Source organism: Trichosurus vulpecula, chromosome 1 (assembly GCF_011100635.1).
Source record: "Trichosurus vulpecula isolate mTriVul1 chromosome 1, mTriVul1.pri, whole genome shotgun sequence".
Classification (NCBI taxonomy): domain Eukaryota; kingdom Metazoa; phylum Chordata; class Mammalia; order Diprotodontia; family Phalangeridae; genus Trichosurus; species Trichosurus vulpecula.
The window spans coordinates 499947192-499966380 of NC_050573.1; the positions used below are offsets into that span (position 1 = coordinate 499947192).

Here is a 19189-nt window from a genome sequence, read left to right on the forward strand (position 1 = left end):
TGTTGAGAAGCGAAATTCAGTAGTCTATGAAATATTAATGAATATCACATAGAGAAGGCACATGGTAGGTATGTGTGGATTGCAGTATATAACTGACAAGAAACTCTAAAGAACAGAAGAAGATGTCATTAAGCAGTTATGTGATAGGAAGAGAAAATGGTCTGTTCCAACGGGGAGGGATAACAGATGGGCAGCCAAAATGTTCCCCTGGTACCCTTTCAGAGTCAGGAAACAGCAAGGAAAGCCTCCATCACATTGGGTGGCTCCCCTTATGGGAAGACTGAACAGGAGTTGCACAGGAAGGGCTAACATGGTTGTAGTAAGATCTGCATCATGAGAGGGAACTTTAAAATTGTGATCATGGATCCATTTGAATATTGTCTTTAAATGAGCACACAATCCCAGAATTAGTGTCCTAGTAAAATAAATCAGTTCAGTCCTATTCCTGCCTGAGCCTCCAAGAACAGAAAGGTAAATATAAAATTCAGCAAGGGATAACAAGAAATTTAAATTGGAGAACAAAATGGACCGTATAGAAATGAAGTCCATTATTTCAACAAGCTACTTATTTAAACAGCTATTCTGAGCAAAAACTTATGTGCTAGGCCATTGAGAGAGAGGGATAGAGGGAGAGAGAGAGAGAGAGAGAGTGAGTGTGTGTGTGTGGCATGAAGACTCAGATGATTAAGACATCTCCTAAGTTCCTTGCGGAGCTTATGATTTAGTAGAAAGAAATAAAAGCCATGAAGAAGTGAGAGAATTATTTCTATTAATGGATAGTAGCCAGGAAAACCTAAAAATGATAATCTTTTTATTATTTTTTCTCTTGTGGCCAAGAAAAAACACTGGCACCTTCCCACTAGCTTTTCGGTGTGATTGAAAACAATTGGCATGTCTTTTTCAGAGTTTCTACTTGTTGACAATAATATGGATCCCAGAATTTTGTTTTTTCCATTTTTGTTCATAAACACAGTGGCCTGTACTAGCTCCTGATTCTGGCATAGCAGTCTTCTTTTAAAAGACTTATTTCTGTGTGGCCCTTGGTTCATAATTATTTTTACCAGCTTTAGAAGTAGTAGTGATGAGCAGTGGAGGTGTACCTGCTGAGGCATACCAAGGATCAGCTTCCTTTGTCAATCGCATGTAAACAGTAATGAGAAATGCTATTTTCCTGGATGTAGAGGGCCCTGATGGAAGAACTGCTGAAGTTTGTCAAACCTGACAGCCACTATCTACTCTTGGTGATTCATATGGAGACAGATGATCCTAACCAGAAGGATCTCTGACAGCTACTATCCAAAGAAGCATTGCTAGGGGTTGTGGAAATCTTGGTAAAAAGCTAAAGACCTTAAATGCCAGTTAAAGGTAGAGGAGTCAGAAGAGAGGCAAATTTGGAAAGTAAAGAGCTGGTTGAAAATTATGTCCGAGAATAAGGTTTCTATTCTGGACCATGACTTAAAATATAGAAATAATGGATTCTTGGCTTGGGGTAGAGTATACCTAATTGGGTCTGGTAGAAATATATTTGCTTATAATCATTTCTACTCATACTGATGAGCATAGCTGAAAGAAATCACACTTTTGTGCCTACTGGATCTTTACAGCTGCGTAGATGTCATTTAATTTGGCCTCTATTCCCCTTCTCTTGCCTCCTCATTTGAGAAAATCAAGGATATCCATCTTGAACTCCTTTCCCTTTCAATGTCACACCTCAAAATCTCTTTACATCTTTATACATCATCTATCCTTTTTATACTTTTCTCTGCGGAAGGGATAGCCCTTCTCCAAGTCAAGATCGATCCTTCTACTTATGCCCTTGGTGTTCTTCCCTCCTGTGTTGACCGAAAGCTTTCTTCATTGACCATTTCTGTTGGACATTTCTCTCTTGACTACCTTAAAAAGTTTTAATTTGACCCTGCTGTCCTCTTTAGCTTTTGGTCCATATCCTTGTTTTCATTACCATACTCTCAAAAAGAATCAACTGTAATGGCTGCTTCTATTTCTTCACTAACCAATATATTGAATAAATTGATCTCTCCATGGTTATGAATTATTTTTCTTTTCTAAAAAATGATTTTATTGGTGTCTTTTGTTTATATATGCCATTTGTGCCTGACCTTTGGCAGACCCTTCCTAGCTCATGTTTATCTCATCAGCCACAGTTGGACACACTGTAATTGACCCTGACATAGTGATGTCATTTTGGTCCTCCTTGAGTACAGACAACACCACCCAACCAATCATTTGCGAATATATCTCCCTCCCTCCCTCTTCCCCCCTCCCGCCCTAGTCATCCCTTGTAATTAAAAGTTTTAATTTTTAAAAAAATAAGTAAATTTTTAATGATCTAGTTTTTTGACATTACCATTGTCCCCCCTTCCTCGCCCCCCCAGTAGCCTTTCCATTTCACCTCCCAGAGAACCATCCTGTATAACAAGTATTTTTTAAGACCAAGGGGAAAAAAAAGAAAAGAAAAAGAAGTGGGAAGAGTCAGCATAACTAATTATACTACATCAAAAAAATCTGAAAATATGTGCAATGTGCATACATATTTGTGAGCTTCTCTGCAAAGGGGTAGAGTGTCTTTTGAGCTCCTAAATTTTTCTTTATAATTTTGCAACATTCACTTCTGAATTTTTTTCTATATGTGTGGTTCTTTCCATTTACAGTGTTACAGTGATGGAGTATATTGTTTTCTTGGTTCTGCCTACTTCACTCTGAATCAGGTTAATGTAGCTTTTTCTATGGTTATCTGTATTCATCAGTTCATCATTTCTTACATTACAGTAATATTTCATTATGTTTGTGTACTGTAAGTTGTCTAGCCAGTCCCCAGTTAATGCTTATCTACTTTGTTTCTAATTTTTTTGCTATCAAAAAAAGTGGTGTTATAAATATTTTGGGGGACTTTTTTGTTTCTTATTAATGGTCTCATTGGGGCATAAGCCCAGTAATGGAATCTGTGAGTCAAACATTTATCACTTTATTTGTATAATTCCAAATTGCTTTCCCGAATGGTTACACCAATTCACAGCCCCAGCAACAATGCACCATTGTGCTTATTTTTCCACATCCCTTCCAACGCTGACTATTCCCATCTTTTGTTATCTTTGCCCATTTGCACAGTGTGAGTGAAACCTCAGAGTTGTTTTAATTTGAATTTCTCTTATTAGTGATTTGGAGCATGCCTTCTTGAGGTTCTTAATAGTTTGCCTTTCCTTTGAGAACTGTTCATATCTATGACAATTACACATTTTATATTGTTTGATTTTAGTTTGATGTAATGTTATAATGATAGGACTCCAATATAGAGTCACTTAGGCTAAATGATCTTAATGCCCATAGAAACATATAAGCTTACTGTTAACCATGTCAGGCAGCTAAGGCTTACAGTTTTTTGATTGGATGAACTTTTTGCCTACTGAACGGGCTTTGAATCATTCTCCTTTTGCTGCCTTAGTTAACGTTAGATCCTTCCCAGTTTGTGGTTCTGATAAAGAAACTCCCCCTTCCTGAGTTTCACCCAAACCTGATATCAATAAGGGATCTTGAACTTTTCTACCACATCTGGGCCTGATTAGGAATGCTCCTTCCTACATTTGGCACCAATTGCCTATTCTCAACTAAGCCGATTCTTAGGGTACATAATTTTGCTTCCTGAACCCCAGCTTTGATCGTGTTCCCTTCCCAACACATCTTTCTCAAACTCAGGCTGGTGTAAGTTTCTTGCATAGAGAGACAAACCTTGTCTGTTTATATTTCCTTAATGTGTGTATTCTTTTGCTGTGTTGCATAACAGTAAAACTTGTGATTGGGTCATCTCCTGAATACCAATTTTTTGAAATCTCAAGCCCAGGTATTTACTTTAGCCTGAGCCATGAGATCAAATAAAGCAATATCCTTTGGTCACTTATCTGTTGGGTTTTGGTCACGTATATATACTACCATCCCTTTTGCCTCCCCCACCTTTCCCCAGTCTATCTTTGTACGTACACACACACAGACACACACACACACACTCACACGTACACACGACGTGTATATGCACATATATCTGTTAATTGTTTATATATCTTGGGTTTCAAGCCCGTAGGAGGGAAATTTGATACAAAGATTTCTTTTCCCATTTGAATACTTTCCTTATCCCTAGGTTCATTAATTTTGTCTGTGCAGAAGTTTGTCAGTTTCATGTAATCAGAGTTATCGATTTTCTTTTGTAATTTATGAATTTAGATGGTAAGGCATTTGGATCATATAAGTTTAATATCGATGTTGCTTTGTCATTTTCCATTTGCCTTCAAATCTCCTCACTGGGTCTGTGCTCTCTCACTCTTCAGAAAGGTATCATTTGCCCCCAGGAGCCCTGATTCACTTTCACCTTAGGTAGAATGAGTGGTCTCTCTAAATGCCAAATCTCTGCAGATCATATCCATGGTAAAGTTCCATCTCTCTTCTGTCCTAGGAGTATTCTTGAGTGGTATCCCCTCCCACCACTGAAACAAATTTCCCATTTCTTTCTCCCTTTCCAGTCCTTTCCTTTGCCTCCTTGCTCATTCTCCTGGGTCAAGCCTGCTGTCTTCTTTCTGAGACAATACAGGAGTTATTTTCCCTTCATTGTTAGTCTTTTTTTTTGGAGTGGGGAAGGCAGGGCAATTGGGGTTAAGTGACTTGCCCAACGTCACACATCTAGTAAGTGTGTCAAGTGTCTGAGGTTGGATTTGAACTCAGGTCCTCCTGACTCTAGGGTCGTTTGCTCTACTCACTGAGCCACATAGCGGCCCCCATCGTTAGTCTTTGACTTGATTGGGGGTACATCACACAGTCCTTTCTATTCCTTCCTTTCTTCCCCACTTTTATGCACCCTTCTGCAATTTAGTCCTGCAAATAAAAAGAATTCGTCCAGGCTGTTGTGAGGTTTAGACCATGATATTTTAGGCCTGTTTCTCCACTATCGTGTCTGTTTCTGTATCATATCATATTCTTTTGTCCTTGTTATCATGGTCCTGGGGTTGCACACTGCTTGGGGTGGAGCTGTGTTTGTCTCCTTACACAATGACCTGCTGGGAACTGGCTTTTCCCATACTGTGGCTCTGACAGGCTGAGAAGCCCACTAACTCCAGGTCAGTGTTAACAGAAATGGTGCTGATCTTAATTTCCCATTGTCCTCCTCTCCACCCTTCTACATCCTTGCTTATAATGCTAGAAATTTGAGGACTGTGTGGAGTTACTAACTGAGTAATGTTTCCCTCTAGTTTTTATTGATCATCGCTTCATTTAGATATCCTTTTAAATCTTTGCTAAGGAGTTTTCCATTATTCTGCTTGTTGGAGTTCTGTCTGTTTCTTACTTTTTCTGTGCCTTGGCCAACTCTTATTAATTCATAATCAGCGAGTTGGTGGAGAGAGTTCCCATATCAGGTGTTCTTCAGGCTGATGAAATCATAGATCCAATGACAGGTTTGTTGTGAAGGTCAAACAAGATAATAAATATACAACGTTTTCCAAACTTTAAAGTGGTAGATGGTAGGATATATATGTATCTGTGTATGTGTACACCATATACACAGCTAGATCATTATACAGTACTTTCACAATACTACCCCTGATGCCACGCTAAGTTCCCTAGCTTTCCCTCCCTTTCCTTTTTGCCTAGACTTTTAAAAATATTTAATTGGATTGCAGTATCCTATTTTGCTGCCATTAGGAGTAACATATTACATATTTTACTCTGAAAATTACTTGACCATCAGGGTCTTGTGTTGTGAAAATGAATTGGTATCTTATTTTGTTAGCGCTTTAAATTGAAAATTCTACGTAAAGACTGTCCATAGAATAAGAAGAGAATAACTTATGGAAAAATTTATACTGCTTAAATATTTCTTCATTTTATTCTTTGCTGAAGGTAAATTAACTGGCTTTTCCTTTTTTTCGTGGGGTGGTTTTGTTTAAAAACCAGTAGGCTTTAGGTCTAAAGAGTGGGATTTATTTAAATTGTATCCCTTTCTTCAGGATTCAATTTATTTTTAGTTTTTAACCTTCTTTTCTGTCACTATCCTAATGTTTTCTCAACAGTGCTTTATTTATGATACTCTTGAGAGGCCTAATATGCATTCATATGAATGACTAAGATAGTATACCTGATCCTAATAATAATCAACAATCCTATAGGTCTTCCTTTTTATTTTGAGTTTCATCTATGACTATCAGAATTTGTAAACTTTGTTATACCTAGACAGTATGGGTACAATTCCGAAATGACATTTTGTTGATGGAAAACATTGTGGTTTTTGCCTTTTGCTTTCAGGGCAAGTTCCAGGCTTTTTATCAGTATGCAAAATCATTTAACTCAGATGACTTTGATTATGAAGAACTGAAGAATGGGGATTATGTCTTCATGAGGTGGAAGGTGAGAGTTGTACTTTGAGTAGTCTCTCAGGGAATTGGGCTTTTCTGTTGTCTGTCATTTAAGTTACGTATCCATTCTCGGGAGGGAATTCCTCCTAACCAAAGATTTCTTAGATTTATTGTTGGATACATGTTGTTTTTAGATCATTATTGGCTAACTCAAGCACAGATCCAGAAGAGTAATTATAAAAGCATGCATTTTCCAACTACTAATCTCCCGAATGATTTATACAGGTTGAACCTAATGTCCTAGTACAGTTTTAAGCTACTAAAGCTTAAAACTGTACTAGGACATTTGGGACACCCTGTATTTGATTGAGACCAGGGCGGTCCAACCTTAGGCTTTTATTGAAACAATAGACAATATATTTTGATTTGCCATTTTAGTGAGAGCTGTGCGGTAGCTCGGCTTTGTTTACTAAAGCATTTATGTAAATTTCTATGCTTGTAGGCAGCATGTGGCCCGCAGGCTGCATTTTGGACATTTAGACTATAGTAATTACTATGTTTATTCTTACCTAAGGTAATATTCAGTCACTTTCATGATGCTTGGTTGCTTTCTAAATTTATTTTTTTCCCTAAGAACTAACACTAATCCAGGTCCCTTTGACACTACTCTCCTACCCCCAATTTTGTATCATGTGATATTGCATACTCTTGACTAAAGATGATCTCAGTCCCCTTAAATTTAGTAAGCTTATTTCAACAAGAGATCTCAAATGCTATTTAAATAAATCTTTTCTTCTACCATATTTCATCCCTTGGGCTCAATGTAGCATCTTAATATCTTTTACCCTGTAACCAAGGCGGGATATATGGGACCAGGAATAGCATTTAGGTTTTCTACTCAGAGTCCTCAGTGCAAACCATCTGGTCTAGTTTGATGTTTGGGGCTTTTGTTTTAGAAAATATTTGTGTGCTCTGTTTGTAATACCTTTTTTTAAGTTTAATTGTAGCATACAATCACATATTAGCAAAAATTGCAAACCAAATTTCTTGCAGTGGCATATATTCCTTTGAATCCAGAGTGAGAGTGATATACTCTTTTATTGTGGGAGTTCACGTATTTCTTGAAAAGCTAGTTGCTACAGAGCAATAATTCCCAGACCTAGTTATGTGATAGCCCAGTATATTTAATGATCTCACAGGTTGCTGTGAAAGTTGTAATTTAATTTAAACAATAAAAATGTTTTGTGGTGAGATGTAGGAATATGGGAAATTTAAATTTTTTTTAAGATGTTCATAGTTTGGTCCTGGGCACTACCACATGATACCCAGGTATCCTCCAGGTGGTCTCTTGTCTGATCTTTAATAGAATTATTCCTTATATCTGTCTATACTTTGGATTCTGGCATGAAATAATAACCTGCTCTTTCCTTATTTTGATATGTCATCAAGAGTGATTCCATTCTTCTCTTGATGCTGGTGAAGGATATTTTTGGTTTGGTTTTGGTTTTTGGTGGCAGGCTAGAGTGGGTAAGTTGTCCTCTGGTGTCTTTGCTCTCTAAACATATTCCAGGGAATTCCACAGATCAAACTGTCACTGTAGACCTGTAGTATCAAACTTAAATAGAAAGGGGTCCCTGTGCCTTTATATTGCTGCAGAAGACTACAAATTAACATGATTTATGTTGTATTGTATTTCCTTAATTGTGGTAAACATTTCCTTCCCAATTATATTTTAATCTGGTTCTGGCCTATGGGGGGGTGGGGGTAGGTGGGTGGGTGAGTGCTCTGAGTTTGACAACTTTGCTGTAAGATATGCTTAAAATCCTGATATAGTTCCTTTAGTGAAGTATAGACTTATTTTCTTTGGGTCATTTAGTCTGTGGTTTTGGGGAAAAACCATACTACCTTTTCAGAGTTGCTATTCACAAGGGAGCTCACAACATTACTTGTTATTTTAACATGTGAAAACCAGTGGTATGTAGATGCTCTTCAGAAGATTTAAGCACCCATAGTTGCTACTCAGCACACCCACAGTGGATTGATTTAGTCCACCATAAGTATTCCGTTACTGAAGGTGTCTAGGACGGCATGATTTAGGGTGATCACCAAGAAACTCCAATTCCTTGTTGGAAAGCATTGCCTATTTTACAATGGCTTAAATAATCTTCTTCATCTGTACAGGAACAGTTTCTAGTCCCAGATCATACAATCAAAGACATCAGTGGTGCTTCCTTTGCTGGGTTCTACTACATCTGCTTCCAGAAATCCGCAGCCTCTATAGAGGGCTATTATTACCATAGGAGTTCAGAATGGTAAGAATGGTCTCTTCCTTTCTCAGAAGTAGAGATATTAAGGAAATGCAAGCTAAAGACAAAAGAGTTCTTGCTGTTCTTAAACTTTGTGTTAAATGCAAGTTATTCCTCTGTGCTACCAGAAGAAAGAAACCTCCAAAATATGAAGACTTATAAAACAACTTAGACTGTTTTGCCTCATTCAGTTGGCTGCTTTGGGCGTCTTTAGAAATCTACTCCCTTTCAGCAGTAGGGTATTCGCCCCTGTCCTTCATATGCAAAGAGTAATAGTGATAAACAGAGGGGTAAATGCTAAATCTTAGAACTAGAAGGAAGCACAGAGGTCGTCAGCACCAGCCTTGGAGCGCAGGGGTTTGGGGGGATCTATATTGCATTCTTGCTGCTTTGTCAGTGTTGTTTCCATGCTTGGCAAATGACTAGGATTAAGGATGATGTAGATCAAATTGCTTTTTGATATTTAAATATCCGATGTCTTACACATAGATGCTGCTTGAGTTCTGCAAAATCACATTGTACATGAACCTCCGTTCCACTTATTCTTATAAATTTTATCTATTATCATTAATTTTTATGTACTGGCATACACAGCATATGATTGTAACCTGATTTTTTAAGCCTGGCCAAAGAGTAAAGCAATTAAAAGCACTCAGCTTTCATGTGATTTTAGGACCACACTGTGCTGTCCCTACCCCATTCCTAAGGCTTTATTTGGGAGTGTTCCGTTGTGGAATGATGACCAGAGGATGTTCTTCAGTTGGGAGAAATAGAATTGCACAAGATGGAGTCAGTGCTCTTCCAGCATCAGCTTGTCTTGGGCTTTCAAACAGATAACTTCACTGTTTGCTCTGATAGAGCTATAAAAATCTTTTACATTGCCTTCCTTCACAGAGCTTCATTACCATTTAAAAATAATTAAAGTATTCTAAAGAACAGTTGAATACCAGCAGTGTGTTATTCACTTTATAGAAAATAGCACACTTTTTCCATGTGGCCCTGCAGACCTTCTGAATGTCCTTTATGAATTACCTAGGAAGGGAGGAGCTGTCCTTTGGAGTCAGTTCATAATTTCTTCAGCAGATAGGTTGCCAATTTGTGGATCATCCAGGCTTTGTTATCCTCCCTCCTGCTGTCCATCTTTTGACTATCCTCTCCTTAGAGCACAGAAACGGATAAAAAGCTCTAGTTTATTGGAATGATTTTTACCTCTTAGCAACCACAGGGAAGATTTAGCAAGAGTGAGGTGACTGGAAGGAAGAGCAAAAAAAGGAATTGGATTACATATGAATTTAATTTAACCATATCATAAAAACTGAGACATCCAAAATTGAATCAGAGTCTCATCCCCCAATATTACTTGATGCTGAGGTCCTAGAAGGTTGTAATGTAGGTTAGCTAGTGAGTTAATGGAAGTAGTAAACCATGTCCTTTGGAAGACTTTATATGATGAGGTAGGTGGGTTATAATTGCTTTATGAATGACAGCAGAATACTTACAAATAATAAATTCTGTTCATCGTTTAGTCCAGGGGTTTGGCTCACCTAGAAAAATAGAAGTGAATTAAATTCAGTCTGCTTAATTTGGGAGAAATTAAAATGAGATTTCCTGTGATTTTGTGAATTTGAGGTGTTAAATAGGAGACCTCCAGCCTAATAATTGTCCAGGCAGGTTCAAACTTAGAATTCTTTCCTAACTGTCTCCCATTCTCTATTCTCTCTTCCTCCCCTTTGCAGGTATCAGTCCCTAAATTTGACTCATGTTCCTGAACACAGCGCACCAATCTATGAATTCCGGTGACAATTGACTGTTCAGAACAATAACCAAGTAAAACTGAACTTGGCAGAAAAGATTCCAGTCGATCAGGAGAATTGTGTACCTGCCAGAAGTGGGAGATAGCGCGTGCTGGTCTCCCAAGAGCAGATGCACCAGGTGGCGTCAGTGTCGACCCATAGAACCCAAGAGATGCAGCTGACTGGGAGGGGGGGAGGGGAAGAAGCAAGTGGAATTCTTCCTGCTTCTGAGTGGCAATTTAATTTTAATCTGGTTTTTTAAGCTACCTTTAAATGCACTTTTCCTTATTGCACAGCTACCTTCTGTATTACAGAAATGCCCCTTTCCCCATTCTAAATCCGAACAGAGTTGATAGTTTCCAGGATGACATGTCAGCATTGGCTTGGTGTGCAGTGTTTTGAACTCTTTCGAATCACAGATTTATGGTTGCACCCCATTGCCCCTGGTCTGACACTTTGTCTGGTAGCTCAAAAGAAACCACAGCCTAGACACATCTGTGCATCCACAAAGCTTTGTGCAGGGAATTGGTGAGCCACCACATCTGCTAATGAAGCACCTGGCTGAGGCAGTACTGATTCTTGAAGGGTCTAATCAATCTTCAGTTCTGATTGGTTAATGGGGTCAACCCAAGCTGCAAAGCACTGGAATATTAACAACTCAAGGCTAAATAAATAGTTGTTAGGTTCCCTTGGCACACCATTGGGAATAACTAAATTCAAGACTTCCAAGCCCTCAGTTAGGAATGGATCAGAATTCTACTTACTCAGTACATTTGCTCTGAACTTACAGACTTGAGGGTAAAACCAAACTCAATAAAAAAAAAAAGAGATTTTTTTAATTAGAAAAGTTATTTTTATGGTCCCTTTAGCAAGGACTCTATGGCAAATGCACAATTACTCAGAATTACATTTTATCGTTTTCACATTGAAAACAGCGAATGTCGACTTATTAATTTTTATACCTATATATATATATGTATATTTAATCAACCAGCAGTTTTTGAAACTAGTCATCCTGGTACAAAAGTTTGCAGCATTGCATAAATTAGTGCTAAATAAGAGAACTGTTTTTTGGTCAGTTTAACATTTGTACCTCCTCCTTTTGCTACACAAAACAGTGCTTGACAAACCTTTTTATCAGGCAGAAGGAGCAGTTGTTCTCCTATAACAATGACTTTGAAACGTTGGGGGATGAGGGAAAACATTAACCATGTTCAAATAATAACCCGAGGCTTGCGTGCGTGCCAAAGTGTGCGTGTGTTTTTTTTTGTTTTGTTCTTTTGTTTTTTAAAGATTTCAGAAGCTTCAGAGTTGGCGTCAGTTGTATATTTGATGTGTAGCTGTCAAATATATGTGCAGGGCTTTAGGGATGGCATTTTCTGGTGGTTTCCAGACTTTGATTCAAAGAACAGAAAGGGTAGCTTTAAAACAAAACAGTTGGAACCCAAGGGAACAAACCCATTTTGAGGTTGTTTGGCCACTGGCAGTGTAAGAAAATGCAAAGCCTTTCACTTAACTGAGTAGTGGAGGATACATTTTATTTAGACAGATACACAAACCAACTAACTTATAATTAATGATACATGTACTGTAACATATCAGAAGGCTGAGTCCTAGGGTAAGCCTTTAAAGAAATATATCTGGGGAAGCAGTAGTCAATGGTCACGTGTTAGGTAGATCCAAAATTTAGGGAAACTGAGAATTTGATGCAGAAACATAACCAGCGAGTCTGGTCTAATCAGGGCAACTGAACCATCAAAATCTGTCCCCAGTGAATTATTTTTGTATCCAACATGTCTGTTCTCAGAAATTAGTTAAGACTGTCTGATTTTAAAAACAAAAGCACTGAAATAACTGGCATTTCTTCCTTGTTCGTTGCTATGGTTGAACCTAGCTGATTTCACACTAATGAGAGAGGCTCCACTGCAGCTTTGCTGATAAGCAGATGAATGAGATTTTAAAATCAAGGCAAACAATAACATGAATTGTGTTTGGTTCATTTATTTTAGCGAGTGCTGTTTAATTCCAGTCATTCCTCATGTTGCAGATTTTTTCATCATTCAGGACCCTGTTAGTGAATAGCCTGGCATATGTTTTGTAAACATCGCAAAAAGGCTTAACTTCTTAAGCCTTCCTTACAAGAGTGAAAAAAATGGGCCAAGGCTGCCCTCATGAGTTTGTTGGGCGTGAAATGTTTGGGAAAATTACTGGTTGTCTGTTGGCTAAACGGAATTAAGGAGAAACTGCCAGTTATGATGAAAAGATGAATAAATAGTAATACTTTTGCTGGATCTTTTGGACACCTTTAATGAAGAGTTGATGATCTTAAAAATCTATCTGGTGGGGACAGAGAAAGGAATTAAGTATTGACTTCCATCTGTTAGTTAACACCTCTAATCATTTATCTTGACTCCTCCCTTAAAACACAAAGAATTTACCTCTTCCAGTGTGTTCCCTAAAAGAACTTTGGAAAACTTATCTCCATTTGTAGTCATTTTTATTTTTGATCTGTCAGTAGTTTACATGACTGTGTGCAATATTTTAAATCGTCATTCATACCCATAACTAAGAAATATTGCTGATTTCAAATTTTCCATCACCTCCTTTCATACCAAATATACCTGATGTTAGAGAAGATCACTCGAGGAATTTGGTTATTTGTACCCCACTGCCCAGAAAACTTTTCTTTTGTGGTCATCAAGTCTTAATATTCTTGATATTTTGGAAAGAATTCCTTTTTCTCTTAACCATTATATAGCATTTCAGCTGAACTCCAAAATAATTAAGCAGTGCTTAAAGCTAAGTTGTCTATATGCTGGTTATATTATCAAAACCATAAAGTCTTGGGGTAGCAAAAGGGTACTTAGAATTTATCTTTCCCTTATGAAAACAGGGAATTTCCTTTCTAAGTCCTTGATCTGATTTTCCCCCCTCTTATAAAATGGAGTCTGATAAGATAGTTTTCCAAAAAAAAAAAAATGCCATTAAGTATGTTGCATTGCAGTTTAAAATAACTATTGTGTTCTGGAGGAAAAAAATTCATCTTTGAATTTTAAGTTTTTTATTAGATTTAAGTGGATACAAGATATTTTGTTTCTTTATGGATGAATTGTGGAAAGGGATTGGGTGGGAAAAGTATTTTGCAGAGCTATCGATGTCCAAATAATAAAAAGAAATATATAATAAAGGTATTTCAGCAGTGTGTTTGCCCTATTTTTAAACCCAAACATTTCTGTATTAGAAGAAACCAGCAGCTGTAAAAATAACAATTACTGATTTTGGAAAGGCAGATCATATTTCTGTAGCTTTCAAGAGTGTTATTTTTCTTTGTGTACTGAAACTATCTATAATGCGGGAGTTTGTCCAAATAGTGTAAAGCTCACTTTAGGTGGCCCTTGCAATCTGGTTTCTTTCTCCTTCCAGTCTTGATGTTTGCAGCTTTGGGGTGCTTTCCCCCCCTGCTCCTGCAACTTTCTGTATATTTCTACTTTTAGTTACCTCAGAAGTTTTAAAAGTAGGAAAGAGCAATTCTTCTCTCAAACTTGATTTTTGTCTGTATTTGATCAAGTTGAAACACAAAGGAAATATAATCAACACATGGCAAAGTCCTTTCCAATTTTCGTGTTTGTATCTTCTGGCCTTAGAATATTTAAAAGAAGCAATACTAGATTCAAAGAAGGGGATAGAGTTTCTGTAACTTGTTGTTTTATTAGTTTGTACTGAAGAACTAGCAAACCAGTATTTACATCTATATCCTACAGACAAAAATGGCATTTTTAATCCTATACTCTTTAATTCTTTTTGAGCACTTTTCCTCTTTTACCATAAGCAGGAGCAGCAAAAAAAACCCAAACACATGTATGTTTTGGGGGGGGGGGTCTCAAACAGATAGATGAAAAAGGATGCCTACGTCATATATGAAACTAGCTGCAACACAGGACAAAAGTTATAGATATCAACTCCATTGAAACTCCAAGAAAGGCATTAAAATTGCTTCGGTAATGAAATTACAGTAAGCTTGATGATTACATCTGTAAGGAAAAAAGAACTTCTGAAAGTTCAATAGCAATCATGTAAAAATTCCTCAGGAACATCATTAAAGATCTGAAACCACTTGTATAGGTGGTCTTTCAAGGCCTTTAACTGCTAGAAAATCCAAAGTTTCTACCACATTTTTTCCTTGCTTCTTTGGTTAATTTTTGACAGCAGGCAAGTCCTGACCTCCTTCCCCCCTTTTCTTGGTTCTGGGGTGACAAAAAGGCATAAAGTGTAAAGATGCTTGAGGAATGCAGATACTCTTCTTGGAGAGTGGAGGGCAGTGCAGACTGCAGAGGAACACATCCAAAAATACTCCAGCTTTGTACTTCCCTGATGAGCCATGCCTGAGAGTCCTCTGGATGGAGATGACCCACCTTATGGTGGTTTCCCTCTTCCGTGCTAAGTTGTACACTAGGTGCGGCAGGGTGGGATAATGAAAAGAGCGATTACCTTAGAATCTTGAATTTAAATACAGATATACTGTTTGATTTTGTGCTGCCCCGAAAATAAAAACACTTGCAGCCAAGACAAAATTTTAGCCCTTCTGATAACCTTTCTTAATAGGAAATAGGCTCAGGTTGAGTTAAGTGACTTTGTTCAAGGTCACATAGCTAGGAAGCACAGTAGATGATTCTGACTTGGGGTAGAATTCATTTTTAGCTATGGAGCTTCAGCTGAACCTGGGCTCTGGGAGACCTGAGTTCAAATCCCTCCTCTGACACTGAGTGACCCTGGGCAAGTCACTTAACTCCTGTAAAACAGAAATAATAGCACCTTCCTCCCAGGGTTGTTGTGAGAGTAAAATGACTTTTTCACAGCACTTTACCAATGTTGAAAAACACTACATAAATGCTAGCTATTTTATTTAATAGGTATCAAGGTGGCCGAACTGTTTTGGCTGGAAGTGATCAGTGCTTTGATGGCTTCAAGGAAATAAATTGCTTCATCTTGGGACCTGTTTTTCAGTGCTATTCTGAAATCAACGGTAGCCTAAAATATTTCCATTTTGCACATTTGTGCTTATGATTGTGAAAAAAACATCTGACAAAGCAAGAAAAACTTTAAAAAGAAAACAAAACACCCCAAATTGAAGCCTGGAAAAACTAAGTAGTATTTGCCACTTGTCCTTCAACTAGATCAAATGGTTAGTTGCTCTTTGCCTCTTCCCTTCTCCCTCAAATGCTGTTGATTTAATTCATTTATGGAATTTGTCCACTTTTCTTTGCTCACGTGGCACCTACCACCTAAAGTCAGGCCATTATCATTATCTTCCCTTTGCCTAATATTACAGACTCCACACTGTGGTCTCCCTATATCCAGGCTCCCCTCTACTGTCTACCAATCACACAGCTGTCAAAACCATCTTTCTGATATACAGGTGGGCCATGTCATTCCCCTGCTCAAAATCTGATAGGATAAAATAAAATTAGCCTGTCATGCAATTTCTACCACAATCTGGTTCCAGCCTACTTTGTTTCATTCAGTTTCCTGGCATGGTGCTGGCAGACTGTCTAGGTTTCACAGGCATACAACAATGAGGTCAGCACAATGGCTCTGTAGACCTTCAGTTTGGTAATCAGTCTAATACCTCTTCTCTCCCATACTTTCCTTTGGAGCCTCCCAAACACTGAGCTAGCTCTGGCAATGCATGCATCACTCTTATTATCAGTGTGTACATCCCTGGACAGTACATAGCCAACATAAGTGAACTTATCCATAGCATTCAAAACTTCTCCTTTTGCTGTAACTGATGGTTCCATGTATGGATGGTGTAGTGGTGGCTGATGGAGCACCTGTGTTTTCTTGGTGTTAATTGTTAGGCCAAAATTAGCACAAGCAGCAGAGAAGTGATCCACACTTTGTTGCATCTCAGCTTCAGAGGCTGCATTGAGTGCACAATCATCTGCAAACAGAAAATCATGCACCACCACTCCCTCCACTTTGGTCTTGGCTTGTAGCCTTTTCAAGTTGAAGAATTTACCATCAGTGCAGTAGCTTACCTTGATGCCATGTTCATCCTCATTGAAAGCATCTGACAACATGGCTGAAAACATCATGCCTCTAAAAAGCATAGGAGCAAGCACACAGCCTTGTTTCACTCCATTGGTGACTGGGAAGGCACAAGAGCATTGTCCATTATCTAGAACCCAGGCAAGCATGCCATCGTGAAATTGTACAATGCGGATGGACTTCTCCGGGCAACTAAGTTTTGACCTAATTTTCCATAAGCCTTTACAACTAGCACTATCAAAGGTCTTGATCAGATCTACAGATGTTGTGTACAGAGCTCTGTTTTGCTCCTGACATTTCTCCTGGAGTTGTCGGGTAGCAAACGCCATATCAGCTGTGCCTTGGCCCTTTCTGAAGCCACACTGGCTCTTCCATCTTCCAGGTGAAGAGTCAGCCTATTAAGGAGGACTCTGGCAAGAATCTTGTCAGCAATGACTAAGAGAGAGACCCCTCCTGTGATTGTCACAGGACAATCTATTTCCTTTACCTTTATAGAGATGGACAATGAAGGCATCCTTGAACTCCTGGGGGGATAACCTCTTGCCAAATAACCTGGAAAATTTCAGCCAGCTTTTGTATGAGCAATGGACCCCCTGTCTTGTAAATCTCAGCTGGAATAGAATGAGCACCAAGTGCTTTGCCACATGAAAGGAGCCTAATGGCATTCAAAACCTCTTCCTCAGTTGGAGCTTCAGCTAGGGAGGGATTGACTTCAACCTGAGGTAAAGGGTCAGTGACCTCAGCATGGATTGGTGATGGTCTGTGATTACTTTTCTTCGTACACTCTACCTTCCACCTAGGCTGGGCTAATCACTACAAATTTACTACCTCCCCAAACTAAAGCAGGCCCGCCCCATCCATGGGTTGAACTTCTGGTGCCACTCCTCCATGAAGCCTTTTCCTGACACCTCCAGCTAAAGATGAGTGCTACTTCCTCATTTTTCCTAGACCACTTTGCCCAAATCCTTTGCCCCCTCACATTTTATATCATTTATTCACCCCTCCTATTGAAATGTAAACTTTTGGTTATGTACTATTTTCCTTTTCCCCAATTACATGTAAAAATTTAAAACATTCATTTTTTTTAAATTTTGATTTCCAAATTCTTTCCCTCCCTGCCTCATTGAGAAGGTAAGCAATTTGATATATTTTATACATGTGCAGTCATGTAAAATATTTTCATAGTAGTCATGTGAAAAGAAAACACTAAGCCAAAAAGAAAAAAGAAAAAGGGGAGGTTGGGGGAAGTACGCTTTGATCTGCATTTAGACTCCATTAGCTCAGAACTGTAAACTCAAGGACAGGAACTGTGGAGTTGTTCATCTCTGTATTTCTGATCTCCAGCATAGTGCCTTTCATTTTTTGTGGCCCAAGGTCCCACAGCTAAGCAGCAAAACTATGATTAGAAACCTAAATCTCCTTGATACGTAGATCATTCCTTTTCCTGCCATTCTATGCTGCCAAGGTAATTAGGAAGTAAGGAAAGACCTTTTGGAGAAATTTGTGACACTTCTTCATGCAAAGAATCAGTGACCCTATTAGGTAAGTATGGAAAATGAATGGTGAGGCTATGAGGTAAAATCGTTTATAGAGGGGAAACACAGTGAGCTCTGCTTCTTCACAAGACCTGGCTTTCATCCCTACCACTTTTATCAAAATTGCTTCTTAAGTACTACCTTTTTGGAACCTGCTCTGGGACATTTCTCAAGGTTCCTTGGGAGTCCCGTGAAGGGAAAGCTATTGACTTTTTTTGAGGGGGGGAGCAGATTTTAATTTGTAGAACAGGACATATTCTGGGGTAAAGAAGTGCTGTGTTAACACTTGGGTGAATGACTAACTGAAAGGAGCAAGAAAGTCATGCATTTTAGGCTCAACCAGGACATTAGCGATCTGAGTAATTTGATTCCTCTGATCCTGTTCCCACTTCTGAAAAATGAGAAACTGAAATAGAATACTTTTCAATTTCTAATATTCTGTGATTTTTACTTCCGCCACAGCCAGGGGCAGGCCTAAGGCAGAAAAAATTGAAGTCAGTCATTTCTCTGGCATTTTCCTCTTCCTACAAAGCATTCACTCAAGGTATCATCGTTGTCTAGTCGGGTCTGGCTCTTTGCGACCGCATGGTCCACAGCACATCAGTAACGGCCCTGGAGTTTTCTTGGCTAAGATACAGGAGCGGCTTGACAATTTCCTTCTCCGGTGGAGATACTAAATACAGGGAGGTTAATGGAAATGTAATTAGCAGCCTCCCCCTTCTATCTGGCTGTTTACATTGTTTCACCTACAAGCTGGTGAGCTCCCTAAGGTAGGATTCCCCGCCTCCTTTCTTGGAGACAAGGCTTTGAATCTTCGCTCCAGTCTAGGCAGCCACGTGGCAGGGTGCACAGACTGTTCCAGTTACAGTCAGGAAACTCGAGTTTGAGTCGTGCGCGCCCTGATCCCGGGCATCTCTGGTGGACCTCGGATGGAGCGCCGTCACTACCCTCCTCCCTGGCACAGCGCCTGGCACATAGGAAGGTATTCATAGATGTTTTTGAGGACTGGTCGATTTCAAGTTTATCCACATTTCACAGAGGAAGACCATGAGGATGAAGTGAGGAAAGTAACAGTGCCTAACTTTTGGATAGCACTTCAAGGTTTGTAAACCCTTTAACGTTAGCACATGACCTCCTGACATCACCCTATAAGG

General features: G+C 38.8%; 1 protein-coding gene across 1 annotated transcript in view; it reads left to right on the plus strand.

Moving 5' to 3' along the window:
• GID4 (GID complex subunit 4 homolog) overlaps positions 1 to 13654 on the plus strand; it is a 40360-nt gene extending 26706 nt beyond the window's left edge. The window contains exons 4-6 of the mRNA XM_036739724.1: positions 6304 to 6405; positions 8535 to 8665; positions 10396 to 13654. Coding sequence (XP_036595619.1) covers positions 6304 to 6405; positions 8535 to 8665; positions 10396 to 10459 — 297 coding nt within the window. The 3' untranslated portion in view covers positions 10460 to 13654. The remainder of the gene's footprint in view (positions 1 to 6303; positions 6406 to 8534; positions 8666 to 10395) is intronic.
• Positions 13655 to 19189: the final 5535 nt, after the last annotated feature.